Raw genomic sequence first — 26,629 nt, forward strand, 5'->3', positions numbered from 1 at the left:
GCGTACTGAGGAAATAAACTGGTTTTACTTACCACAGTGATTAAGCTTACAGATGTTCTTCCATCAAGTTTTCTTACTGTCCAGGCTTCTATTTCCTCACAGGATACCCAGTGACAAACACACACACAGACACACACACACACACAGAGGTGTTGGCCATGAGATCTACAGAAGACTAAGAAAAATGAGGACCAAAGGTTGTTGACATGGATGTAGCTGATGCAGAAGTCAGTTACTGAATGGCAGGGGTATGTACCTGGCCAGGAGAATGCCCTCATTCTGAGGTTTGGCCCTTTGAAACATGTGACATCACAAACATTTGCAATTCAGTGAGTAGTAGTTCATCATCTCTAATTTAAATGAGACACTACTGAACTGGTCTAAATATATTTACCTGTTTGGTTATGATGCTCCTCTGAAAATGCCGTCCTCACTTAGAGAAGACATGCACAACACATCGGTAAGAAATCAAGTGTTCCTCGCATTTGGCAAACATAGCACATAGGCAGGGTGCGCAAAACCACAGTGAGCCTTTCTGGGGCTGCAGGAACTGACCTTGTTCAGGTTTTCATGCCCAAATAGTGAGAAAACAAAGCAATTTGCTGAGCCATACTAATTTTTAAGACAGAACTCCCTAATGCAACAGCACTCATCAAAAGGCTGAGGTATAAAATCAACCTTTCCAACACCAAACTTAATAGATTCAGAATACCAATGTACTAGCAAGTAAAAATACAAATGAATAACCAAGAAAACCTTTTAGTGGAATTCCTCTACTAGTCGCACAACTTTGAAACATCTTTGAAATCCAGTTCAAGGTTCAAATCTTACCAGAGCATGATCAAGTAATTTCAGTATTTTCTTGTCTGTAAAGTACTTTGAAGCAGCCCTTGGCATTCAATACTGCTTCATCACTTCATTTTGTTACTAAATCAAGGAGGTCTATAGTTAGTCATCTCATACCAGAATAACTTTAATGCACTAAACTATATGAAAGGTTTTCTCCTCCTTCCATCCTATCACAAGACAAACCATAGCATAAGCAATTCCTGTAGGATTATAGTTGTGCTGGCTCACAATTAGCTGTTGAATGATACCTCATAGGAAAGAAATCAGGACCAGTATTATGAACTTCCACTGTTTCAATATTATTCTAGTTTAAGGAAATGAAGAGCTTTCATGAGGCCTCCTGAGGCTTCATTAAAGGTTAAACTAGAGAATTCTTCTCTCCTGCTCCCCTAGTGGCTTTTACTAGTGGCTTTGTGCTCAGTTTGGCTTTGTATGGATCTCTCCTGTACTGCTTAAAGATCAGCAACTGCCAGGAACAGGAAATCAGCCTGTGAGAAGAAAGGACTGTCATCAGTATCACATTTTAGGATGAAATAGTCATATGATGGTCCCCATTAACTGAAGAATGACAATTTGAACAATGAGGATTGGGACTGTAAGGTAAACACACACAGGTATTCTTCCCAAGAATGCCAAGGCAGTGGAAGATTTTTAAAAAAGGTTTATTTCAGATGCAAGGACCATTTTTTTATGATGGTGCATGCATTGGGCCCCTGGGGCAAAAGGCGAAATGAATTCTAACTTCCCATTACAAATTCTTCCAGAAATGTATCTTTTCCTACAGGGACTAATCACTTACAAAAGACGAGGAGGAAGAGGAAGTGGTATGTGGTAGTTTCCAAAGCATTACACTTACCTATACCTACTTTTTGCCCTCTAAACACTGCTGCACTGTGCTCCTTGGCCAATGATGGGAAAGGGAGTCAGAGCAAGACAGGACATGAGTGGTGCCTGGGAGGTGCAAAGGCAGCAGGCAGGAAGTGAGCCTCAAGGGCCCAGTGGAGCCCTGAAGCGGAGCTCTGCTCATGCTGCAGAGGACAAGAAGCAACCCTGGGGTCTACCCTTGGAGTCACAGAATCACAGACTGTGCCAAGTTGGAAGGGACCCACAAGGATCATTGAGTCCAACTCCTGGCCCTGCACAGGACCATCCTCAAGAGTCACACCATGTGCCTGAGAGTATTGTCCAAGAACTTCTTGAACTCTGCCAGGCTTGGTGCTGTGACCACTTCCCCGGGGAACCTGTTCCAGCACCTAACTGCTGGCTGAGCGAAGAACCTTTCAGTAATACCTGACCTAAACCTCTTGACACAACTTCAGGACATTCCCTCAGGTCCTGTCACTGGTCATCGCAGAGAAGAGATCAGTGCCTGCCCCTCCTCTTCCCCTCACAAGGAAGTTGTGGTCTACAATGAGATCTACCCTCAGTCTCCTCCAGGATGAATAGATCAAGTGACCTCAGCCGCTCCTCACACAGCTTTCCCTCAAGGCCCTTCACCATCTTCATTGCCCTCCTTTGGACATGCTCCAAGAGCTTAATATCTTGCTTACACTGTGGTGCCCAAAACTGAGGCCACCTCAGTGCAGAGTAGACCAGGACAATCACCTTCTTTGACTGGTTGGTGATGCTTTGCCTGATGCCCCTCAGGAGACAGTTGCCCCTTCTGGCCACCAGGGCACTGCTGACTCATATTCAGCTTGCCATCAACCAGGAACTCCAGGTCCGTTTCCACGGCACTGCTTTCCAGCATCTCACCCCCCAGTCTGTAGGTACATCTGGGGTTGCCCCATCCCAGGTGCAGAATCTGATATTTTCCCTTGTTGAACTTCATATGGTTGGTGATTACCCAGTCCTCTAACTTGTTGAGATCTCTCTGCAGGGCCTCCCTGCCTTTGCAGGAGTCAACAGCTCCTCCAAGTAAAAATCCTCCTCTCTCTGAATCCAGGACACTTAGTGAACCATGAGCAGAAGGCATAAGGCAAAAATGGCCTAAAGGAGCCCTAACAAGTGGTCATGCTTAATGCTGCAGAGGAATGTAAAAAGAACCCTGGGAGCCAGTGCCAATATGCCCTGGGTGAGACCCCAGAGCTGGCAATCAGCTATTTGCTGAAACGTGAGCAAGACCTGCCTCCTCATGCCACAAGCTGGTTGCAGCTCTCAGGAGATGGAGCCATCTCAGGGGCTTCTGAGAGGGGCCACGTGAGGCAGATCTGATTGACCTTGGAGGCAAGACTCATTCCCATGCCTGGCAGGACACCAGTGGGTGCTCCAAAGCACTGGGACCCCTCGCAACACCTCTGCATCCCATTTCTAGTGGTTGCTGTCCCTGGCTTTGCAGGGGATGAGGACAGAGAGGTCTGCAGTGCTCCTCAAGTGCTCCTCCAGAAGGCATTCCCTTGCTCTTGTCACTGGAGTCAGTAGTTCTTCTCATCTCCTGAGGAGCTGGTGTCCCCTGAGGGTTGAAGTAGGATTTCAACCTATCAGATGAACTTTGAACAGATGAACATGGTCCTACGAGAATCTGGCCTTGCAGTGAAGAACCTCCAGCAGCCTCAACCAGCCTCCAATCTTCCTCCATGTAGGTAATTCCACCTGGTCCTCTAGGACTTCATCTCAGATGTTCTTGGACTGTCTGCTGGGCGGCTGGCCACAGGACAAGGGAGGATGCTCTCTTTATGCTGCCCTGGGGCACTGTGAATCCTGCATTTCCAGATGGTGGCACTATGAAACAGTGGTTCTGGAGCCCCCAAAGTGCAGTCCTGCCCACCACCCATCCCCTCCACCCAGCATCCTTCCAAGGAAGGCCTTTGTGGTGCTGGCCCAGAGGCAGTCCCCATGCCTAGCAGGCCCATGGGACTGTCCCTGCCCTTGGCGGCCACACACTAGGCAAAGTTGGAATCAGCTGTGAATGGTGGTGAGATGAAATTACTGATGAGGTTATTGAGATACATAGTGAAAACTACAAAAACCAATCCTTTAGCATCCACTTTGGTGTGCAAAACTGGTGCAATGAGTGCAGAAAACTCCCAGACTGTCTCTTCAGTTAAAGAATCTCAACATTTCAGTGCCAGTTCCATGGGAAGAGACAGGCCCTTGCACACGTCCAGATGTATCTCTAATGGATCGGAAGGCAGAGCAAGGCTAGAGATCAACTCCCTTGAGTGGAGTGCCACCTGTCCAGAGGGGTGTTAGGAAAAAGACAGTCTGTCAGGAGCAAGGACCTGGTCTCCCCCTGTGACCCACCTAGTGGATGAGGAAAAGGCTGTGGATGTTGTCTATCTAGACTTTAGTAAAGCCTTTGGCACCGTTTCCCGTGACATTCTCCTGGAGAAGCTGGCTGTTCACGGCTTATACTGATGCTCTGTTCACTGGGTAGAAAACTGGCTGGATCACCAGGCTCAGAGAGTAGTGGTGAATGGTGCCACATCCAGCTGGCAGCTGGTCACAAGTAGTGTTCCTCAGGGCTCAGTATTAGGGTCAGTCCTGTGTAATCTTTATCAATTAGCTGGACAAGAGGGTCGAGTGCTCCCTTAGTAAGTTTGCAGATGACACCAAGTTGAGCAGGAGTATCAATCTGTTGGAGGGTAGGAAGGCAGAGGGATCAGGACAGGCTAGATGGATGGGCCAAAGTCAAAAGTTTGAGGTTCAATAAGGCCAAGTTCCATGTCCTGCACTAGGGTCACAACAACCCTGTGCAGCACTACAGGCTTGGAGAAGACTGGCTGAAAAGCTGGCCAGCAGAAAAGGAGCTGAGAGTTTTGGTCAACAGCAGCTGAAGATGAGCCAGCAGTGTGCCCAGGTGATCAAAAAGGCCAATGGTATGCTGGTTTGTATCACAAATAGTCTAGCCAGCAGGACCAGGGCTGTCCTCCTGTACAGGACTGTCTTCCTGTATTTGGCACTCATGAGACCTTGAGTGCTGTGTCCAGTTCTGAGCCCCTCACTACAAGAAGGACATTGAGGTGCTGGAGCATGTCCGAAGAAGGGCAATGGAGCTGGTGAAGGGTCCAGTCTTACGATGAGTGGCTGAAGGAGCGGGGGGTGTTTAGCCTGGAGGCTCAGACCTTATTGTCCTAAAATGAGGTTCAAGCTAGGTGGGGGGTTGGCCTTTTCTCCCAGGTAACGAGATAGGACCAGGGGAAGTGGTCCCAAGTTGTAGCAGGGAAGGTTTAGATTGGATATTAGTAAAAATTTCATCATGGAAAGGGTGGTCAATAATTGGAACATGCTGCCTGGGGAAGTCGTGGAGTCACCATCCCTGGAGGTATTTAAAAGATGTGTAGATGTGCCACTTAGGAACATGGTTGAGTGGTGGACTTAGCTGTTAATCTGTTAACATTTTAAACTGTTAAAACACTGTCAGACTCCATGATCTCAGATGTCTTTTCCAACCTAAATGATTCTATAATTCTATAAAAGTCATTACCATATGAAGCAGACTCAGCAATCACTGTCAGGACCTATACCATTTTTCCCCTTTCAAAGTGTATTATTGTGCTCAACGTCTCAATGATTATGAAACTGGCAACAAGATATTTACTTTGATCAAGGTGTTTATTGCATCTCAGAGGGCACACATGCACTGGGGTTTTTTGTTTTCTTTTTTTTTTTTTTTTCCTGTTTGGGTTTTTTTTTTAAACTGAAATACAAAGAAAAGCCATTTTGAAATCAGCTTTTTATAGAACTTTCCCATTACAGTGTTATCCCCACAGCAAATTCAGATACAACCACTTTTAATGGTACCATACATTGATTAAATAGTTCATTTGAAAGACTTTAGGTGAATATCTTTCCAACCCAATATGCTTTTACAGAGAACTGCCAAGCCACTTGTAACACTGATCAACAGTGACCTCATTGAAGAGTCAAGATCTTACACCAAGCCATCAGCAGAAACAGTATGAGAACAAATAAAAATTAAAGAAACACAGTATGTACAGTAAAGGGCATGGATCTCTGGATCAGAATTAAATCTAATCACCAATAGTACAAAAGCTACTCACAGCGCATTCGGGGCAATGGAGAAAACACTAGCCTAAGGCATACACAGGTAAGCACTAAATTAAGAGATGTACGTAAGAACTCAACAGAGATGAGTAACATCACTTGTAATGTTTTGACTACAGATATACCAAAAAGTGCTCTCATATTTGAAATCCCTTGATGCCAGCACTACTATGGGTTGCTTTTTCCCAACTACATGGAGAGAAACTGACCCTTTACATATTTTCAGTGCATTTAGCAAGAACTGATAAATATGCCAATTTTAAATGCAAAAACTCAAATAATTAAAATAGATTTAAAAATAAAAACAGCAATAAATATGGTACTTTTCCGATATGGTTTTTCATTCTTGGTAAATCATTGAAAAAGTATTTGTTATGGAAGTTTTCCTTTATATTACTTTAAATTATCTTAACATATACAGTGCCACAAAAATAAAACATTTTTTTCACCACAATTGAGATTCCTGTGACTGGGGAAAAAAAAAAGTATCCTGCACAATTTATTAATTATTTTCTTTACTATCTGGTATTATCACACTATGTTTTATAACAGATAAAGGAGAAATTGAGTCCTAGGGAAATTTTAGGTGTCCTCAAAAAGTTATATACATTGAAACCTTCAAAAACCACAGACATTGCTCCAAATGGCTCACCAAACAACAGCTGCATAATCTGCCCCCATGGGATAGGTTCAGAAAAGCACTAGAAGGCATCAGAAACATACATCCATTGTTTAAATTGTAAAACACAAATAACCCAAGTACACAAATTCCGAGAGAGAGTAGGGATAACAGCTAAGGTAGTACACATTCCTAATGTTCACTTTCACAGCTGTGCTACACGTTTCAGGAGGAAGAGAAAGTCTGAGTAAGCGCTAGGTTTGGTACTGGTGGCTCACTTTGAAACTCTGAGCATCCATTTGTAGACTCCAAACTGACGTTTTTAGCATCCAGTCAGAAAAACTGCAGCTGTGAATATAGAAAAATATTAGATGAAAACTGGAGTAAGGAGTTAGCAAAGCACACGCTAGAAAGAGCACCAAATCTGCTCATCTCTTCACACCTCCAAACAGTTGCTATCAGTTTTTAATGAAGCAGAGTCTTCCCACAGACAATTATGAATCTCTCTACTATATATACTAGTTATCTCTCTACTATAAATACTAGTTGGAAGCAGTGAGTCCCAGCAAGGAAGGTGCAACCCCACTCCTGGCCATCTCCACCAAGTGCCAGGTACACCTCCCTGTGCCTGGAATTTGGAGAAAGGTGAAGTGGGACTGGGCGATGCCTGCTAAGAGCAGCCTGATCCCATCCACTGCTGCCAACTCCAGTGCAGGGGAGGCTTAGAATTAAGCTCTAGGAAGAAAGTAAAGTGACTCATGAAGAAGGCTTTAAAGTTATGTAATGGTTGTCCTCCCCTCACCTGGCAAACTATTCTAGTCTTAATTACAAAATGCCTACCTCACTTCTGCATTACTATTTTTTAATTGGCATAAGTGTTCAGTTCAATTTGACATTTCTACTTGGCCCTCCTAACATCCTTCTCCCAAACCCTCACAGTAATATTTTGGTCTTTTTTCCCCTTTCATTCTGCAGTACTGTTTTTTTGCTTCTCCTCCATTTTTTCTTTACATTTACTCTTCTGTTCTTCCCCACGGTTGTTCTACACAGCCCTGCTCAGGACCTCATGTCTTAGCATTCAGGAAAGCAGTGTCTCAAAAAATTGTATGGCAGGGGAAAACATTAGATGGCAGCAGTTAAAAGATGCAAACAACCTTCCCTTGATGACCAGAACACTTAAGTTAGTTATTCCTCTTCTGAAACCTTTACACCTGTGATACAAAATCTGTTTCAACACCCACAAGACTGGAATAAGCTTCTTCAACACCATTCCTGCCCCCCCATCTCCCCAAGTATTTGTTATAATTCTATATGTTTCAGTATTAATTCAGGAAAAAAAAAACCCAAACCTGAATCCTTAGATTGAACAGAAACAAGGTAAAAATGGAAGTTACAGGTTGAAGATAACGTTTCCTGGCAGTTGCTTTTGGCAAAAAAAGAGTAGTTAAAAGTCAAGCTTTCAGGTTAAAATTAAGAGTGTGGACAGAGACTTCAGTTTTCATTATCAGTGCATGTTTCTATCTATCACTGCAGCTACTATTTTATCAGTCATATTAACCTACTGGCCTAAACAACATCTGTGAGCCAGACATGTACCACAGTGTGACATGCTTAAGCAGGCAGTCACAGAATACCTTATGGTTTACAAGAAATCCTTGATGTTAAGATCCGCTAATGGGTCCTTTGTTGGAGGTTTCTTGGGACTCTGAGTAGCAGGAGTTGGGCTTGGAGAAAGCTAATAGATGCCAGCCAGGAAGGCAGGAAAAAACAAAGCAGACAAGAACACACAAGCATTAGATAAGCATAGACGGTTCTCGCACAAGCATATCACAGTCATACTAAGTTCTCATTTTTCTGCAAGTTCTGCATGGTGCCATTTTGCTCAAGCATTGTTTAGATTCCATCCTTACTACAGGGTTAACAATGTTTGGCAGGTTTAATGGATAAGGCTCTAGACACTGCAGATCCTAATTAGCATAGCTTCAAATCCCTCTCTCCCTGTAAGACAGAATGGCGTTAGGATCATCAGTCCAGACAGAAGACAAGCAATTGTTAGATGTTAAACATCAAGGTGCAGAGTAAGTAGAGTACATGCTGCAGAGCAGGAATGAAAATTCCAGCAACTGGCATTTAAGTACAAGTTATTCTACAATGGTAATGTAAATAAGAGTCCAAAGTGTGGTGAAAACATGACTAGATTATACAAGTTTCCTCCTTTGACAAGTATAAAAATCATCAGTTATTTCATAGAAAATGTCAGTTTTCAAGTTCCATCCAACATTTTTCACTATGATGATCAAATGATTCTCTTATCCTGTCCTTACTACCTATCTCTACCTTAACTCAGGGCACAAGAGTTATTTTGTATGTAGCCCTGGCACCTTGATGACTACTCTTCTAGAAAAATTGTCTGTGCCCCATAATATTATTCTTGGTAAGTGCAGAGACAGTTTAAGGTGGGAGGAAAAACAGGACCAAGTATGTTCTCACTTAGAACAGTTTCAAGATCTTTCCATTTCTACATGGAAAACCCTGAAAAGTCTCACTGGGAATGTGGTTCCCTACTCATAAAGTATGGTTTGCTACATTTTGTTTGCTTAATATTTGCAAAACAAGGGAGGTGGCTTGGTTTCCAGGGTTACAAGTGAGATTTTAGAGCTGAAGCATCAACTTCCATCTCCCACCTTACTTGAAAGACAAGATGGACTTCTGACTTACAAAGAAGCAAAATACTACTGCCAAGTCATTCCCTGCCTCTCCCCTGGAAGGCTCTTTTTCTTTTCAGAGTTATTACAAACCAAAGTCTACTTTGAAAAAATAGCCTGGAAAAGGTATTATAGCTGATGCTGTATCACCTACTGGCTAGGAGCTAAAAGCTTTTCATCACAGTGGATACACGGTGGTGCACTTCCAAATTTATGAGCATCCAATTTAAAAAAAATCTTAGGAAACTATGAAAGGCAGCTTGATAATACCCACTTTAACAGGAGGGATGGCATGGCTCCACTATGCAGCCTACTTCACCATTAATTACTCTGTTAGGTTTTTCCAGCATATTAAAGAAAGGCCTCATCCCCCTGGCAATTGAGTAACTTGTGACACAATGTTTCCTGCTTATTTTTAATTAGTGTAGAACTAAAAATATGTTTGCCTTGGTTTTAGATGGCCATACTTGTGTCCCCTCTATGGCTAAATGTATGAATGTCACAAAGTCGGATGAGGTAAATATAGTTAAAAAACAAGAAAAATTGAAGCAGTCATGGATCTCCCACTTAAAAAAAGAGCACAGTGATCAACATAATTCATTTGCATTCATCTACTTTAATGTAAGTCAGAAAAAACCCTTCATGGTATTTAAATTTGTGCATTGCTGTGAAAAGCTGTGAAAAGTGTGCGCTCCAACGTTACACACATTATGGTAATTCATATCAGAATGCAGTTGTTTTGCACTGAAAGAAACCTAGCAAGCTACCAGCCTGAAAAACTGAAGTTGTATTTGCTGGGAAACAGTTCTCATGGAAGAACTGGAGGCGTTAGCTTATTCAGAAATAGAAGGTTGGTTTTCTGAGGAGTCTCTTGTTGGGCTGGAAGAAAAGATGCTGAGTGCAGGTCGAGTAAATTACGATAGGCTGTGAACAGAATAGGAATGCCTGTCAACTCCACTTTGAGCTTTACCCAAACATGTCCCAGAACCTGAATTTAGTTAGCTGCTAGAGACTTTTCAAACCTGTTTCACTGGTCTCATACAAGGCAACTGGTAAAAATCAAGGTGGTTCATGTGATCTGCTGCAAGCCAGGCAGCTGAGTTCTGTAAGGCATCTCATTTACAGATCTACAGCTAAACTAAGGTAATGCACACAAATCAGCTACTTTCTAGAGCAATGGAGAGAATCAAACAGTCATCTAGCAGTAACACTTACCTGTACACCAGGGCCAGCGGCGGCTCCAAAGGGGGGCCTCATCATAGGCTGCCCGTACATCACTGGCTGTTGAGGCATCATGGGCACGCCTGCACCTGCTGGGGGCTGTAAATTAACATGGAGTCAGCAGAGTTCTGGGTGGAGGAAGAAGAGCAGTGTAACAGAAGAGACTCACCATCCCAAATGCTGCTCCTGGCTGTGGGACAGGTGGAGTACCTCCTGCAGCAGGAACAGCACTTGCTGGAGGCACACCTCCTGCCTAAAAAATAGATTAAAAAAATAAAAAATAAAAACCCAAGAATCTAACATCAACCATCTGGAAACCACACAGTCTCCAGCATTCTCAAAGCTGTTCTGGAAAGGAGAACTGTTATGCAGCACATATGTAACCTCAAAACCACAAGGCTTCAAAGAATGAGAGAGCTGAATGAGTCCTTATGCTGATGCTCAGCTTGCTTCTTCATAAGAAAGCAAGGGTGACAGACTTCATTCTCTTCATGAATAGAGTCCATTTACTGAATATAACTCAAAATAGGCTCAAGAAAATACACACTTTCCACTTCCTTCTACGCTGTGTAAGAAAGCGTTCCAGTTTCATGACAGCTAACACACTATAGCACTTATTGCAGCACTGTATTTTAGTAAAAGCTTAAGCAGACTGTAAAGCTAAGGCAAATAACTGCTATAATTAGTTTACAATGAAAAAAAAATTAATTACACACCATGATTCATTTAAGTTAAAGAGTAAATTAAGCCACTTAAGCCACAATCAGAACCATTACATACTTTACTAAGGACAGTTTAGTTTATCTTGCTACGCTTTTCATTCCTATGCTTGACTTGCTAACATTTTCATTCAAATAACACAAGGGATAAAAAAGGCTATCTTCCTCTAGAATTCAGGAAGAGGGAACCAGTAGTTTAGTAGTTTGACTGGATACAGAGCACAGGTGCATCTCTGAACAAGGCCACCCTGCCCTCCTTACCTAGCATGACCTACTCATTATCCCTTTTGACTCTCTTGTCACTAACTTCCCATGCACAGTCTCCTTATGGCCTTGAAAGCATCCAAGTATTTACTTTTTCACAGATATATATACAATCTAAATTATTAATAACTCTGAAGAGAGGCAGAAAGCATTCAAGGAAGGGATTTAAAAATGGCAGAAGGATTTCATTACTGCTATTGTGTGGCCTAAGCATATTGGCACAATTTCTCAAGCTGTTACAGATGCATGTATGGTTGTGCCTGAGCCTCCACATCCTTGCCTCCTACCTTGAGTCAGTTATATCCCACTACACTTGGAGAGCAGCTAGCACACTTACAGTTCAAAGGACAGTGTGTCTTTGGAGGTATGCTGGAATCACTCACTGCACAGTTCACTTCTGCGAATGCTGCATTTAGTGCCCTTCGTTGATCCTTGCTTCTACACTTGTCTCAGCTGGAGACAAGCCAAGATAACCTGTCCCAGACTCATTAATCAAACACCCTACATATCCTGGCTGAGAATTTATGAACCTCTATTTCAGTCTGAAAGCTTTCTGGGGAGAACTTCAGTTAAAAGCTATACTGTGCTAGCAGCATCCCCAAACAAAAACAAACATCTGGACACTCAGGTATGAAAAGCAAGAAATAGAAACACACAGGTTCATGACATCAGATGCACTGATCTGACTGCATTCACAGGAATGCACTGCAGCTCAAAATTCAGTTAGGCAGATGCCAGAAAAATGACCACACAAAATGAATCTGCTTTTGCCTCAAAGCACTAGGATCACTCCAGGGAAGAGGCTTTTATCAAATTCTACTGATTTTAATCCAGAAATTGAAACATCACAAGGACGGAAAGAAGTGACCAAAACTTAAGTAGTTCAACAGTGACACGAAGAAAAGTTTAATTTTGGTCTCCACATTTCTTTTTCCTGATGATCTGGCTTTTTTAAGTTTCAAAAAATACCTAAGTGTATGATTTTGAAGAAATATACATAACAAATGTTTCAAGAAATGCTATCAAAACTACCCAGCTTCCCAGAAAGACTAGTTACTTACCAGATGGTAAAATCACTACAAGATCAGGCTGATCTTAATTAAGTTTGAAAATTCAGGCAGTACAAATCATTCACATACCAGTAGAGCAAGGACTGTTTGAAGACATTATTTTCAAGCTTACAGCATAGAAATGGTTAATCACTACTACCATAGCAATACACATGGCCTGAGAATTGTGTGCTGGACAGAGAGTCCAAGAGGAGCTGTGTTAGGTAGCTCTAAGCCAGCAGTAATAACTGTAGTGCAGGTGAGGTGTTGTTAGTATCTTCATGTTTAGTAAGCAAGGACAAAAAGAGATAAAAAAATACGAATTTCACTTACACTGTACAGTATTGCCCAGCCTTTCTATTAAGAAAAAAAAGTTGATGTTACAACTAAAACATTCAGTGAAGTACAGGAATTCTTGTACCTTCCATAAGGTTAAGGAACATGCTTAGAGTCATGTTAACACCTAGCTGTGGCTGTAAGGAACTGAAACCCCTTCGGAGTTCTTTCCTTCCCTTCCTAAACCAACTTTTTTCAAATGGAGGCTGATTTACGCCTTGTGAGACTTTTGATGAGATCAGGTACGACACCTCTTCAGATTACTCTTGTAATTTACTCATAATCAAGTTGCTCTTGTGCCAAAATCTAGATTTTTAGCTTAATTTGATCCTCTTCTCTCAAAGCTAGTGCCTTCTGAATCTTTTTACAGGATAACCTTAACTTTTCCAACAGACTGCTTTACCCTGCTTAATAAGCTACCCAATTCTAATCTAACACCAATCCCCTGATCAGTAGGAATAACTGTGCAGTGTTTTGATCTACTTCATTCAGGAAAACTTTAAAAAAAACCTATTTATTTTCTCTCCTTCTAGTACTTCAGTTTTGGATCAACAGCATTTTCTTATTGGGAAATTGACCTGGGCCTCATGCTGGCAAGACCTGTACAGCTCATCACAAACTTAAAAATGTCCACAGGTATTAAATGTCCATGTAGAGCAACACCTTGATACATACGTTAGTGTATTTTTCATTTAAATGCACTCAATGATTTCTTTATGCCAGCTGTAAATCTGTTCTTAAAAAATGTGACTTGAAACATTCAAACAATTTATACAGAAGCAAACTCTTGACTATGTACGCTTGCAAAATCTCATGAAATATCGATAGTTCAATACCAGTATTACCTATGGATTAACCACCTACCAATGGAGCACCTGGGACACCACCAGTTGACCATGTTGCAGGTGCTACTTTTGGCTGCCAGTTGGCTCCTCCTGTTAACTTTTTCTCTCCAGCATTCCACTGAAGGTCTCCCCTAACAGAGAGGGAGACAGGCTATTATTTGCATTCTCCCACAGTGAAAATGAAAACGGGCTGCAGCACACATTAACATTAGACGTGCAGCTACATTAGCTTATGGTGTATGCAGTTATTAACAGAAAGATATACTTTTAGTGACGCTCAGTTTCAAGGGTTGTTAGCAGCAGACATCAGTACACTCTATGCCGAAGTCAGTTACATGGTTATGGCCTTTGTGGTGAGAATTAAAGAGAAGTTTTACTTAGTATTGACTGAAGGTAACATATGGCGTATACCCTTGCAAAGTAGGAAGAGGGACTGCTACTGCCTATTCTACTGGGGCCAGGCAGTAGAGCTGCCTGCTAGATGTCTTTGAAAGGTGATTTCATTGCTGGAAATCTTGCTCAGACAGCTGAAGGAGGAAAGCATTCAGTTCTGAAAAAAGTTGATAGATACAAGAGAAACAAATCATTCACAGAATAGAAGGGCTGTTGCAAAACCAGGTTTTCTTAGAGGCTGCTCTATCCAGAATAAAATACACCATTTGAACAAAGTAGATTGAAGGAAGATATGTTTTTGGGGGATAAACCTCTCGATGTGTTTCACACATATTCTTCCTATCATCTCCACAGAGGTACAAAATATTTTGAAGTCTTGCATACAGAGGAAGACTCAGGACAGAAGTAGGCAGCTAGACTAAGATAATACATTAAAAAAATAAATGCAATGTTATAAATATTTCTTTTGCAAAAAGAAGCTTTTTCACTGCATGGAATGAACTTCTTTTCTAATTTGTAAGTATTTCGATGCCTACGCAATAACTAGCATCTATAAAAATGTAACAAATTATATATTAGTCTAGGTTATGGAGAGGAGCTATACAATTTATTATCTGGACAATTTGTTAAATATAAGCTGTTTGGAAATCAGCTATTCAACATGAAGACAGTAAGTGACAGGAAAAAAATATTTCTAGACTCAGATTAAAGACAGCAAGTTTAAAAGCTTTGTCAGGAACATTTAACCTTAATTACTCACTGGATCTTATAGAATACTTTCTCCAGAATTTTTCTGAACTGATTGGGAAGCAAGGGAACATAACTAATTCATTGTTTCTTAGTAAACACTAAAATAGACTTAAGGCTATACAGTAAATCTGAAACCTTCCTCCTATTTTAAACAAAGTTGAACTTACTTTTTTGAAGTAGTGCCAGAAATTCCAAGATCTGAAATTGAAACAAAAAGAAATAAATAAAAAAGAAGTCACATGTTTAGTAAATAAAGAATGTCAAAGTAACAGCTTACATTTCATTGCACATGAGCTTATAAAGAGTAAAAAAGTTGGCTATCTTCATTTAGGCAGCATCAGAGGACTGGCCACATCTACCCATTCTTCAGGACAAACGTTTGAGAAACCCTGTAGATGTCTTACACTTGAAGAAGGCATTTTGCTTCATAAGCAAACAAAAGTAACAACATATTTAGGTCTACAAAATCCTAACTTATTTAAGAGCACCAAACTATTTACCATGGATGACAACGCTAGTTTCTGTTCCTCATTATATATACAGAAATAAGAAGCTGATTTTCAAATACACATAAATCTGAACACTACTTATGAGTTTTGCACTGTTTTATCTGCTCTATCATACATGGAAACTCCAAGTAGTTTCTGTCCTTCCCTTTGGAAGAAGTTTTAAACTAAATTTTAAAGAATATTTTTGTCACATGGCCAGTACAAGTCCTGTAAGTCACATATTACTCAGTTTGACTTTCTCCCCAAACTTGGATATACCAAATCACTTGCAAAAGATTTCAAGGGATTTTCAAGGGATTAAGAGTTCTGCTAACTTCTAAGCATAATAGTTTTCCCCCACATCTAACAGACGTGTAGGTATCATAAGATCTTTGCTGTGGTGTGTTTACATGTACTAAGAAAGTATTCCATTTAAGCAACCCTCCAAAATAAAACTTCAGCAGTATTACACCTTAGCCTAGGTAGACCTCTGTTTGGTTTTTGAGGGGGGCTGCGGCTACTGATCTCTAGTTACAAAGGCTTGAACCCTTTTCCTACTACAGGAAGGGCTTTTAGTTTAGCATTTCAAGAACATGTTTTGGTAAGTTCACTGCCTGAGAAAAGGTCTGTTCCTGAGTGCTGGTACACTCATCACTCCCCTGCTACTCTTATCTTTCATTAAGCATGAAGTCAACTATTTGTGTCCAACAGCTCTGCTGCTTAAATTCCACAATGCTATCAGACACTTCAGACAATTTTCAGTTTTCCATCTATTACCCAGGAGAACATCCACTTAAAAATCTGATGTCTCCCTGGAATGTACCCGAGAAGCCACACATTACAAATCCTACCTATCAAACAGATGCCATTATTTGACTCAGATCCTGGGCACAAAGAAAGCCAAGTCACAAACCCAGACTACCAGCTATCCAGATCAGGCCTTATTCCTGTGAATAGCTTTCCCAATTTCCCCAGCCAAACAGAAGGATGCTGAAGCAAGCTAAAATACATAGGTATTTGACTCAATGGAAAAGTAACACAGCTGCATGCCCCACTACTTAAACCCAAAATTTGTCACTTACTGCCTACTAAGTTTGCAAGAGACGAATCAAGATCACTTCCAAGGCCTTTGCTCGCTGCTGAAGGAGTGACTGTTGCTGCCGCTGCAGGTGCTACAGGTTGACCAGAAGGAACCATAGTTGGCATAAGAAGATCACCTAAACCATCAAAAACTGGAAGTGAAAAGAAAGTCGGTTAGAACAGCAGCTGCGGTAAGAAAAGCACTGCCCGCCACTTTGCTGTTGCTCCAACAAATATAGCACAGACAACCACATCACAGGTCTTACCAAAACACCATTTGACATTAAAAATAATGCCAACAAGGGCATGCATGTCATTTTACTAGACACTGAATGTACAGTAATCCTGAAAAATCTATACCAATGAAAACTAATATGAGAAGACATGCCTAAAAGGACTTTAATTGGAGCATTCAATCTACATAGATACAGCACCACTTCCACACTACACTATTTTTCCAACAACCATCCTTGGAGATGTCAGATGCGCACACACATTATGTCAGGAGATATTCATTTAAATGTTTTTAAAATGAACATCTTGCAGCAAACACCCGTCAGAATTACGTGGCAAAGGCAGTCTTATACCTTGACATCTCACAGCAACAGGATTGGAAGTCTCAAGTTGTTACTATTCACTTGCAAGCAGCAGGGAATTGGGAAGACCTACTAACATGAGATCAGAAGGAACCAGAACCATCCACACGGACAGTGCTACCCTCCTTAGTCCAGTCATCTAACTCAGAAGTTCATTTTTCAGATTCCTTAAAGTCAAACTGCTTGGTATATCTCATGCCTGAGTTCTATCTTCTGATCTGTTTTTTAGGTACATGCTAATGTTAAATCAACAGGAAAGGGTAGCATGTGCACTGGCAAGCAACCAAATACCCAAGCAGCAGTACTACTTCCACCTTTTTTTTTCTTGTACAGTTGCAGAACTCACCAATTTTAAGTTTGTAGCAAGGACCCAGCATGAAAAATATAGAACGGAAGAGATGCAAACAAAACGACAGCAGTGATAAAAGTTTAGGCTTATAATCAGGCAAAGAACACTATGCCACTTTCTATTGTGTGTACCCTCAGGTGCCATGCAAGCTCAAGAACACCTGCAGCAGCAGCGGCAAGATGACTCGCCTACATAAGTTACTTACAGATCAGTGTTTTCCTTGCGTAATTCCTAATTCATGCTATTAAGCACATGCAAGGATGATGTTCACACTAGTTTGATTTCACTGACATGGTAGTATAAAAAATGGGTGCAGACAGCTCTTGGGCACAAGTCAGCCTAAACACCACCCTGAAGGTTCTTCCAGTAGAGAAAGAAGAGTGAGTTCACTGATATTGCTCATGCTCAGATCCTAAAAATGGTATCATTAACTCATCTAAAGCATAAAACACATTAGAAAGTTGTCAAGAAGAAACCCAGTGGCTCACCTGATGCATCAAACGAACTGCCAGTTGTTGGAGCTGTTGTCCCAAAAGCTGCATCAAAGTTAGGCTGTAGTAAGCTGGTTTGAGCTGGAGTGACCGGGGATGGTGACGGAGACGGAGAAATAAAAGAACCTCCAAAGCCTTAAAAAAGTTACATAAGAGAGGTGTGGACATTAGAGTCAGTCTTATTAGGCGCTTTTTTTAACAAAAGCTCAATCTAAAAATGGCAGAATGATGAAGTTAATTCTTACTAGACCATTGTAAATAACTCAGTACTGCACAAGCATCCTTGGTATGCCAGGTATGACCATGGAAATTTAAAGAGTTACTGAGAGTCACCAATAAAAACTTTGATGCTTTTTACTAAGTTTTCTTCAGAGGTAGACCAACAGCAGAGAGAACTTAATTCTTACAGTTCTACATGCTATTGTTCTAGGTAAGTAATCTCAGAGGCAGAAAGCAACAAACAGAAAAAAAAAAGAAGCAGAGAACTAACTTTTCCACTCCTCAACCCACAACACCAATGAGGAGGCTGGGGATGTGCAAGAAGTTGTGAGGGTACACAGCTGGGACAGCTGATCCCAACTGACAGGAACGTTCCATACCATATGGCATCATGGTCAGCATATAAAGCTCTGGGAAAAAGCCCAGTTTGTCCTCTCAAGTAACTAGCATGCATGATGGAGCCCTGCTTTCCAGGAGATGGCTGAACATCTGCCTGCCCATGAGAAGTGGGGAATTAATTCCTTGTTTTGCTTTGTTTGCACATGCAGCCTTAACTATTAAACCGTCTTTATCTCAACCTACAAGTCTTCTCACTTACTATTCCAATTCTCTCCCCTGTCACACCAGAGGAAACCAAGCAAGTGGCAGTGTGGGGCCTGAGTTGCTGGCCACACCATGACAACAGCACATTTCCCAGCTGTGAAATCAAACATCTGCCACTTATTTAAAGACTTGACAGGCCACAGCTCAACATAGAGAACTCATGCTCAAATTGTGAGCCTCAATTATATCAAATATTACTGTGAGCCCTCAGATGCTCTGAAAATTTTGCTTTCTAAGAGAAAAAAAAACTAAATACCAAACACTTCACAAATGTTGAAAGAATGAGAGAAATTTATATATGCACACACTTGAAGCAAGTATTTACACATCAGATGCATATTTTAGAAGAGAAGCAGGTGAACATTAGGTAACTATATTCAAATCAAAACCCTGCATGGGCAAATGAGAGCAGTGTGCCATCACTGGGTCCTGGGCACCAGGCCAGCAACTTTCTGTGTCTCCAGCAGACAGGCTTTAGTTGTGGAACACCTGACCTGCATGAAGAGATACATTGGCCCCACACACAGCTCAGAGACACAGCAAACCTGACTATGCACTACAGGTCCAGGAGAATACAACCTGATTAGAAACACCTCATAAATTACATCCTTCAGCTGAAGCTTCCCGGATCGCAGGTAATGACTGAAAATACTCAGATGGTAACCTATACTGGTCCCTTCAGATGCCACTGACCCAGGGCACCAGCTGGAGCCAGGGAAGCAGGAACAGGAAAAGTAGAGCAGCCTGCTTTCTGTAATCCAAAGTAAAGAGCATTTCAATAGTCTCTGTGAGCTTCCCTGTGTTTATTAGGCCTATTTCAGTGCAATGGAACCAAGAAGCCATTATCACTCAAACCCCAGTCTACAGCAAGTCACATGCTTGCAGGTGCTAACCCTGCATGTGGACAAATGCACTGGGATCAGAGATCTGCCCACAGCTCTCCATGGTCTGTTCTTGAAACAGGTTTGTCATGGGATAATTTAGGTTGGAAAAGACCTCCAGAGGTCAGTCAGCCCAACATCCTGCTCAAAGGAAGTCTAATCAAATCAGGTTGCATGGATATTTGCCTTGGCACCTCCAAGAGATTTTACTGCTTCTCTGCATGGCCTGTTGTCATATCAGACCACATGTATTCAGAGTTTTCCCACACACTCTGCCTTTTTTTATGGTCTTTTTGCACCTCCAAGAAGAACCTGGCTAGTCTTTTCTGTGTACTCCCATGAGTTTAGACACCTAAAAGGCTTCTCTTTTGCCTTCTCAAGGCTGAATGAGCCCAGTTCTCAGCCTCTCCTTACATGGTGTGTGTCAACATCTCCGTGGTTCTCCACTGAACTCACTCTGGTATGTGTTGATCACCCACACCAAGAGATTCTCCAGTACATTCCAGAAATCCCCTGGATTACCCATGCCCAGCTGTATTCCCTGTCTCCCTTTCATCACAGAGGATGGTGATTCAAGTTGCCTGAGTGCCAAAGCTTGTGACAGTGATGCTTTCTTCAACTGCTTAAAAAGGTTTCCTCTACTGCTCCTTCTTGATCAGGTGGTCTGTAGCAGACATCTGCTGAAACATCACTGATGCTATGCTGTCCTCTGATCCTTGACACAAGCTATGTAACAAATCATCACCTGTCCCAAGGCAAAGCTCCATGCATTCACCTATCGCAAAAAAGTACCAATCTCAAAAAAAAAATGTCCAGGAGCAGGTTAAAAAGATCTAGTGATGCCGAAGGCACTCACTGCAGCAGTTCTAAAGCAAAGGAGCCATTTCAAGAGCCTGTCTTTCCATTTCCTGAGTGAGAACGAGGAGTCTGGCAGAAGGGTATGATCCAATATTTATACTTAAGATTTTGTTTAGAAAGTTCTGTAAGCTTTTGCAAATCCCTGTAAAGTGTCTGTTTCTCCAGCTACAGAAGAGAGTACTCCCCAGAATCTGCTGAAAATTTGCATGATGACTGGTTGTAATTCCACAGCTTTTAGCCTTGCCCAATTTAACAGCAACATCAGGCACAAAAGCCATAAAAATCCTTTAACAGACCAAGTTCCTAGTAGTCTCAGTCTTGCACAAGAGCCAGAGCAAATCTGCACAAGCAGCAGCAACCGAGTTAGATGTGTTGTCTGGACATCCCCAACTCCCTGATTTTGAGGTTGCTTTTATTTAAACATTCAAGTAAGATTTAATGTAAGAACACGTTACTGGAGTAAATACTGGGACACACATGCACACAGTTTAACTGGATAGAAAGATCTAGAAGGGAAAATACCTAGACTGTTGTATTTGTCAGGATAGTTCTAGTCTTGTCTGCTAAAAGGCTTAGAAGAGTAGGAAAACATTTCTACCATATTTCCTAAGTGAGCCAAGAGGGATCAGAAACTTATTTGACAGGACAACATTTAAGACAATTATGAATAGTAAATATACTCATAACAATATGCATATAAACACTTAGTACAACCAAACACTCATAAACCATGAAGGACAAACCTTCAGCCACCATATGAACTCCAGACACTCTTAAATTTAAAACTGGATTACACTGCAGGCTATACATCTGCCATTATCAAGGCTGAACAAATGCTTAGCAATATGCTGTGATGTTTACAGACTCTCTCTGTCTGCCAAAAAAAAAAAAGATTCAAATCTACTTGGAGCCCTTTTGAATGTATATTGGAAGGAAAAACAAAATAAATTTTAAAAAATCATCCATTCACCCCAACTGCTTAAGGTCTGCTTGAGTATTCAGACTTAAAACAGTCCTTTTGTAATTAAGGTTTTTATTTAGTGCAACTCTTCAGATTCAGAGACCACACTGCTGAGGTTTAAGCCATCTGGAGCACAATTCCGACTTGAATTTAGGCTTGGTTACAGATAAGGTCATAAAATATTTTGTATTGTAATGTTTGCATAAGCAGAATTAGCTTCTGTCCAACAACATCATCACACTCAGTCCCATGACAACATGTATAACTGCAAATGACTGGCATATTTTACAACCTACAGTTACAGCCTGATCTTTGGCCTTAAGCTATCCATAAACTAACTAATACAAAGTCCTATTGAAGCACATATGAAGAGTATGGAAAAAAAAAAAAGTAGTCTTCTACCATAAAATCTGAAGCTGTCTGCACTAACGCTTTAGTATGCATTTAGACATTATGTCCCACTTTGAGTATCCAACTCGGATCCCTAGTATCTGGAATGATTGAGAATGAACATATACATTATTTTTATTATCTAGACTACTTCTACCTTTCTATAGCACAACCAGACAATGCCTGCTCTTAGAGCAGGTACTAGAAAACGTGTCATCATCTGAGATGGCTTCAGTGTGCAAACACACACCTGTATCAACTCACAGCACTCAGACCAGATTACATACTGAATATCTCACATTATGTACTACTCCTACATCAGAGGACCCCTCAGGAGCATATAAATGGCAAAACATACACAGGGCTGGACTTTTGATAACAGAGTGAGTTGGCTTGAGAGACCTGCAAACATAGGGACAGCAACTGACGTCAGGGCCCATCATGCCTAGAATGGGTTAGCAGTAGCATAAAGGGTAGCCTGTCGCTTCAGCCACAAAGGTACAACGTGAAGCTAACAATCACCTTTGAAATTCATGAGGGATAAACCTACCAACCAATTGCACTGGTTTTGGCTGGGGTAGAATTACTTTAAATCACAACACAAATTCACCCTTCAGAAACACAGGTGAATTTAAGACAAGTCTTCTACAAAACAGAAGTGCTTTAGTTTCCTTCCTCCTGATGAAGATGTGGTCTACAAACTTCAGATGGGATGGGGAGGAGTGGCAACTGTTTAGCACAATCACTACAGCCACTACAATATGTGGTATAGCAAGAATTTTGGAGAACAGTACACACAGAATTCAAGAGGAGCTCCTTGTGTGTAGGATGCAGACTACAATGATACAGTTATTTCAACCTTTGATAAAATGTGGGACAGTGATGTCACATTCAGCACTAGCAGAGACCTCATCTTGTCCAGTATAAGAAGAGGGTCTCTACCACTTCTGTGCTCTTGGGCCGAGAAAAGCACACTCTCCTTGGCTAAATGCAAGATTGCTACCAAGTCATTCATTCAAGCTACTAACACTTAAGGGTTCAGCCTACCTCAGTTAAAGCAAACAAATTGAATGAAATCAACAAAATGAAGATTAATTAGCGGTAAGGACCAAGACGCATAGCCTGAAACACTGCCTAAGTACTACTACAGACAGCCAAAGAAACTTTATATAGACACTCATATTCAGTGAACAGTACAGAAAAATAAGGATTGTGTGGGAGGTAGGAAAACAAAGAGTACAGAAAGAAGAAAATCTAGGAAGTTAACTCGTACTTCAGTATATTGCCTCCATCATAAATCGCTCTAGTTTTAATTAAAACATCTAAAGTACTGAGAAATCTTATGAATATTTTATTCCACTGCAGAAGTTTATCTACATCCAAGGAACATAAAAGATTTTGAAGACCACTTTTTAGTACTGCTCTAAAATAATAAGTTTTCAGAAGTTCTTTATTACCAGCAAGTAGGTCTGCAGAAGCTGAGGAACTAGAAGCAGCCTGGGTTGTGGGCTGGGGTTCGGGAGCACTACTTCCAAAAGCATCTAAAGGGAATTCCAGAAAGCATCAGGAAAAAGCAAAGAGTTCAATATTAAATATATCAACTCATCACTTATCATAAACAAAAGATGAAAGGAAAACCACTTCATACATCATCAGAAGAAAATGAAAGTGCTTGGCCATCTTTATTGCGGAGCAGTACCATGGACACAAAGTTCAGGTGGAAAAAAGGAGGTGCAACAAACCAGTACTTGAAAGAAATCTTTTCTATTTAAGCCTCTCCTCAGAAAACCCATACAAAGCACAGCATTCAAGACAAGAGGGTTAACTCATTTGGAGATGAATGCACTGAAGCAGAGTTTGGAATTATTCCAGCCAGAACCTAGTGACTCACATTAAGTCTTTTTAGAGGAATATTTCACTAATATTTGAAATTCACTGCCTCTAAGCAACATTCCTGTTTTGCAACATGCCTAGAGTTGGCTGTGCCTATCCTGATTTCCACCTTGTCAAATCCAACAAAGATCCTGTGACTCAGATACCCAGTTTGAGAAAAGTCACCCTTAAAACTTCAGCTGCTTTGAGAAACGGAACTGAGAGAAAACAACATGACCATGGAGACTCGCAAAGAAAGAAAAGAGGACACAGCAGACTTTCACTGGACATCTGAGGAAGAGCCACACATGCACTGACTGAAGACAGAATGGCAAGTGTCACGACAACAGAATGACCACACGGACAGTTTATTTGCAGTTCGTTATTGTGCAGCACTAAGAAGGGGACATGCCAGTCTCAGCCGTAATGCGACACAAAAAAGTTGTGAGAAGGGAAAACCCGCAGCTTTAGCCAAGTGCAAAGGTAACTGAAATGAAGTGATTCAACTCTGAAGTGGTGAGGAAAGAAAAATACCCACCACCAAATAGGTCAATCACACCTGAAGAATCCACCTTTGCTGGAGAGGCAGTGGGTAGAGGAGAGGGGGCTGCAAATGCATCCACTGCAGTGAGCACAGGATAAATAATATTTAGTATCAGCAAGGCAACAGTGATAGCTAAATATTTCAAAGCCATATAGGCTCCACCAGTTAGAACCACAGGGTTGGTAAATTCAGGTAACAGTCTTCAGAACTGCAAACAGAAAGTGTTACATTTCTCACACAGCAACTGAAAACCACAGTACTTTAAAGAATGCATTGTTTATTAAGAATTTTCTTATGCTTAGAGAAGGATTTACTCTTTCAACAATCACATTACTTATTCAACTTCAGTGCCAGCCAATTCATGGTTTGCATCTTCAGCAGGTGCACATCTTATTATGACCAAAGCATCAAACCCACAACTTAGTATTTCTTAATGTTTCAGCTTAAAGATGTAAATTGGTAGCAAGTTGATTTTTTTCCTTTTTTTTTTTTTTTTTTTTTTTTTTTTTTTTTTTTTTTTTTTTTTTTTTTTTTTTTTTTTTTTTTTTTTTTTTTGCTTTTGGAAACAAATCCAAACCAAAGAAGCCTGAAGAAAAGCCTGTGAAAACAAGCACTCACCAGATAGGAGATCACCAGTGAGAGAACTCTCAGGCACGGGAGAAGCTGCAGGTGGTGGAGATGAAAATGTATCTTCCAGAAATGAAAGAAAAAACAAGGAGTAAGTGTCACTCAAGTCAGTTTACATCATTGCACAGCATCAAATCAGCAGACCACTGGAAAAATTCTCTCTTTACCTGTACCAAAGAGATCTATGCTAGGAGCAGCGTCTGGTTTAGGTGCTGCAGGTGCATCAGGAGCAGACTCAAATAAATCTAAGGCCAAGAACACAACACATCTTTAACTCATTTTTGAAAGGCAGGACTGAAAGCAGAACTCTCAAATTTTGCACATCATATTTGAAATTAATAGGCTTTCTGGTTTGAAAGCCTAGCACACAACACGCATGCAACAATGATTTTTTGGTACTCCTGACCGATCAATCCACCAGAATCAAAGAGTTAAAAACAAAATTACCACCAAATATATCTAGAGCAGGAGGAGCGGAGGTGGTGGCGGTAGCAGAAGTGGTGGCAGTAGTGGTAGTGGCAGTAGCTGTAGTAGCAGTAGCAGCAGCAGCAACAGCAGCAGCTGGAGAAGGAGTTGTTGCAGGAACTGGAGTAGCTGCGCTAGTTGTAGGGGTAACTACAGGAACAGCAGTCTCTGTTGGCTTCATAGCAAAGAGGTCCAGCTCAGGAGCAGCCTCTGCACTACCTTCGGATGGGGCAAAGGGGTCTTGTAAAAAGGAGAGGGGAAATATATGTGTATGCATACTTAGGATCAGTGAGGGAGGAAGTCAAGAACAAAGCAACTTCAGGCAATGCACATACTGCAAATACACGCACACTTAGAGGATGTTGCTTTAACATCTAGCTTACTTATCCAGACACGTTACTTAATGTTTTTCTAAAATAAAGACCATCTGAAAGGCTGAGCAGTCTAGTTACTAGAGGGGAGAACTTTCAAAGGCTGTTTGACAAGGCCAAAAAACTAAATATGACAAAAGATGATCCAGGGTACTGCTTACAACTCAGCACTGGGAGAACTGTTTATTAGCACTACCAAATAAGCACAAAGCTACCGGGACTCAGAAACAGGCAGTTTTGTTAAGCATGCTCTTCAGTCTAAGGTTTGTTTTGACCAAGTGCAAACACTATGAAAATTTCAGAAAAACACACTGCCATGTAGTTTAAACAAAAAAAAAAAAAAAAAAAAAAAAAAAAAAAAAAAAAAAAAAAAAAAAAAAAAAAAAAAAAAAAAAAAAAAAAAAAAACAAAAAACAAAACAGCAAAACAACATACTATCTAATGACATAAAACCCACCATTTCCTGAACATGCATCAAGAGCTGCTGCTACAGGGGTTGGGGTAGCTGGTGCTGCTGCCCCTTCAGCTGCTGCAGGGGCTTCCCCAGGAGAAGCTGCAAAGGCATCTTGGGTGCAGTTTAGGAACAGAAATTAAAATAATAAAAAAAAAAAAAGAATAAAGAGAAGAAAAATATAGTAAAAGAACCAAGTTAAATTGCATAGGTAGATCCCCTTATACAACATGAATGTAATTACTCCAACAGCAAGACAAGTCATGCAGCGTAAAACGCTTTGTCTCTCCCCCAACCCCACACAAGCAGGTTCTAAACAGGGTCTGTGCAGATGGAGATTCTTGGGTTGCCCACAGGAAGTATACAGTGAGTGTAAAAGGCGGCATTATTCTCATTGTATAAGGGTTCTGAGCAGCATGCTCACATACTACCTAAAATTAACTAATTGACAAAATTAACTGAAGAGTAGATACTAACAACTTGCATGCTCAAAGCCTGTATTACATGGGATTAATCTGCAACTGTGAGTTTACTCACATAGCATAGTGCTTTGCAAACTTTAGCAAAACAATCCAATTACACTGGCAGATATCTGCATCTACAATTTTTAGTCTTTGAGCCAAGTC

The 26,629-nt window shown here is 41.0% G+C and overlaps 1 protein-coding gene across 5 annotated transcripts in view; it reads right to left on the minus strand.

Moving 5' to 3' along the window:
• Positions 1-5,384: 5,384 nt before the first annotated feature.
• SNAP91 (synaptosome associated protein 91) overlaps positions 5,385-26,629 on the minus strand; it is a 70,890-nt gene continuing 49,645 nt past the window's right edge. The window contains exons 17-30 of one of the 5 annotated variants that reach the window (XM_027906972.1): positions 26,010-26,117; positions 25,164-25,400; positions 24,884-24,961; positions 24,708-24,779; positions 24,084-24,167; positions 23,131-23,214; positions 17,759-17,896; positions 16,328-16,477; positions 14,925-14,955; positions 13,634-13,745; positions 10,571-10,654; positions 10,396-10,500; positions 8,110-8,210; positions 5,385-6,823 (exon numbers count right to left, since the gene is read on the minus strand). In XM_027906972.1, coding sequence (XP_027762773.1) covers positions 8,118-8,210; positions 10,396-10,500; positions 10,571-10,654; positions 13,634-13,745; positions 14,925-14,955; positions 16,328-16,477; positions 17,759-17,896; positions 23,131-23,214; positions 24,084-24,167; positions 24,708-24,779; positions 24,884-24,961; positions 25,164-25,400; positions 26,010-26,117 — 1,376 coding nt within the window. In that variant the 3' untranslated portion in view covers positions 5,385-6,823; positions 8,110-8,117. Of the gene's footprint in view, positions 6,824-8,109; positions 8,211-10,395; positions 10,501-10,570; positions 10,655-13,633; positions 13,746-14,924; positions 14,956-16,327; positions 16,478-17,758; positions 17,897-23,130; positions 23,215-24,083; positions 24,168-24,707; positions 24,780-24,883; positions 24,962-25,163; positions 25,422-26,009; positions 26,118-26,629 lie in introns of all 5 variants that reach the window. The other 4 variants (XM_027906971.1, XM_027906970.1, XM_027906974.1 and 1 more) reach the window with 4 other exon arrangements.

Source organism: Empidonax traillii, unplaced genomic scaffold (genome assembly GCF_003031625.1).
Source record: "Empidonax traillii isolate 1590-97213 ecotype Southwest subspecies unplaced genomic scaffold, ASM303162v1 scaffold1381:size118516, whole genome shotgun sequence".
NCBI classification, from domain to species: Eukaryota; Metazoa; Chordata; class Aves; order Passeriformes; family Tyrannidae; genus Empidonax; species Empidonax traillii.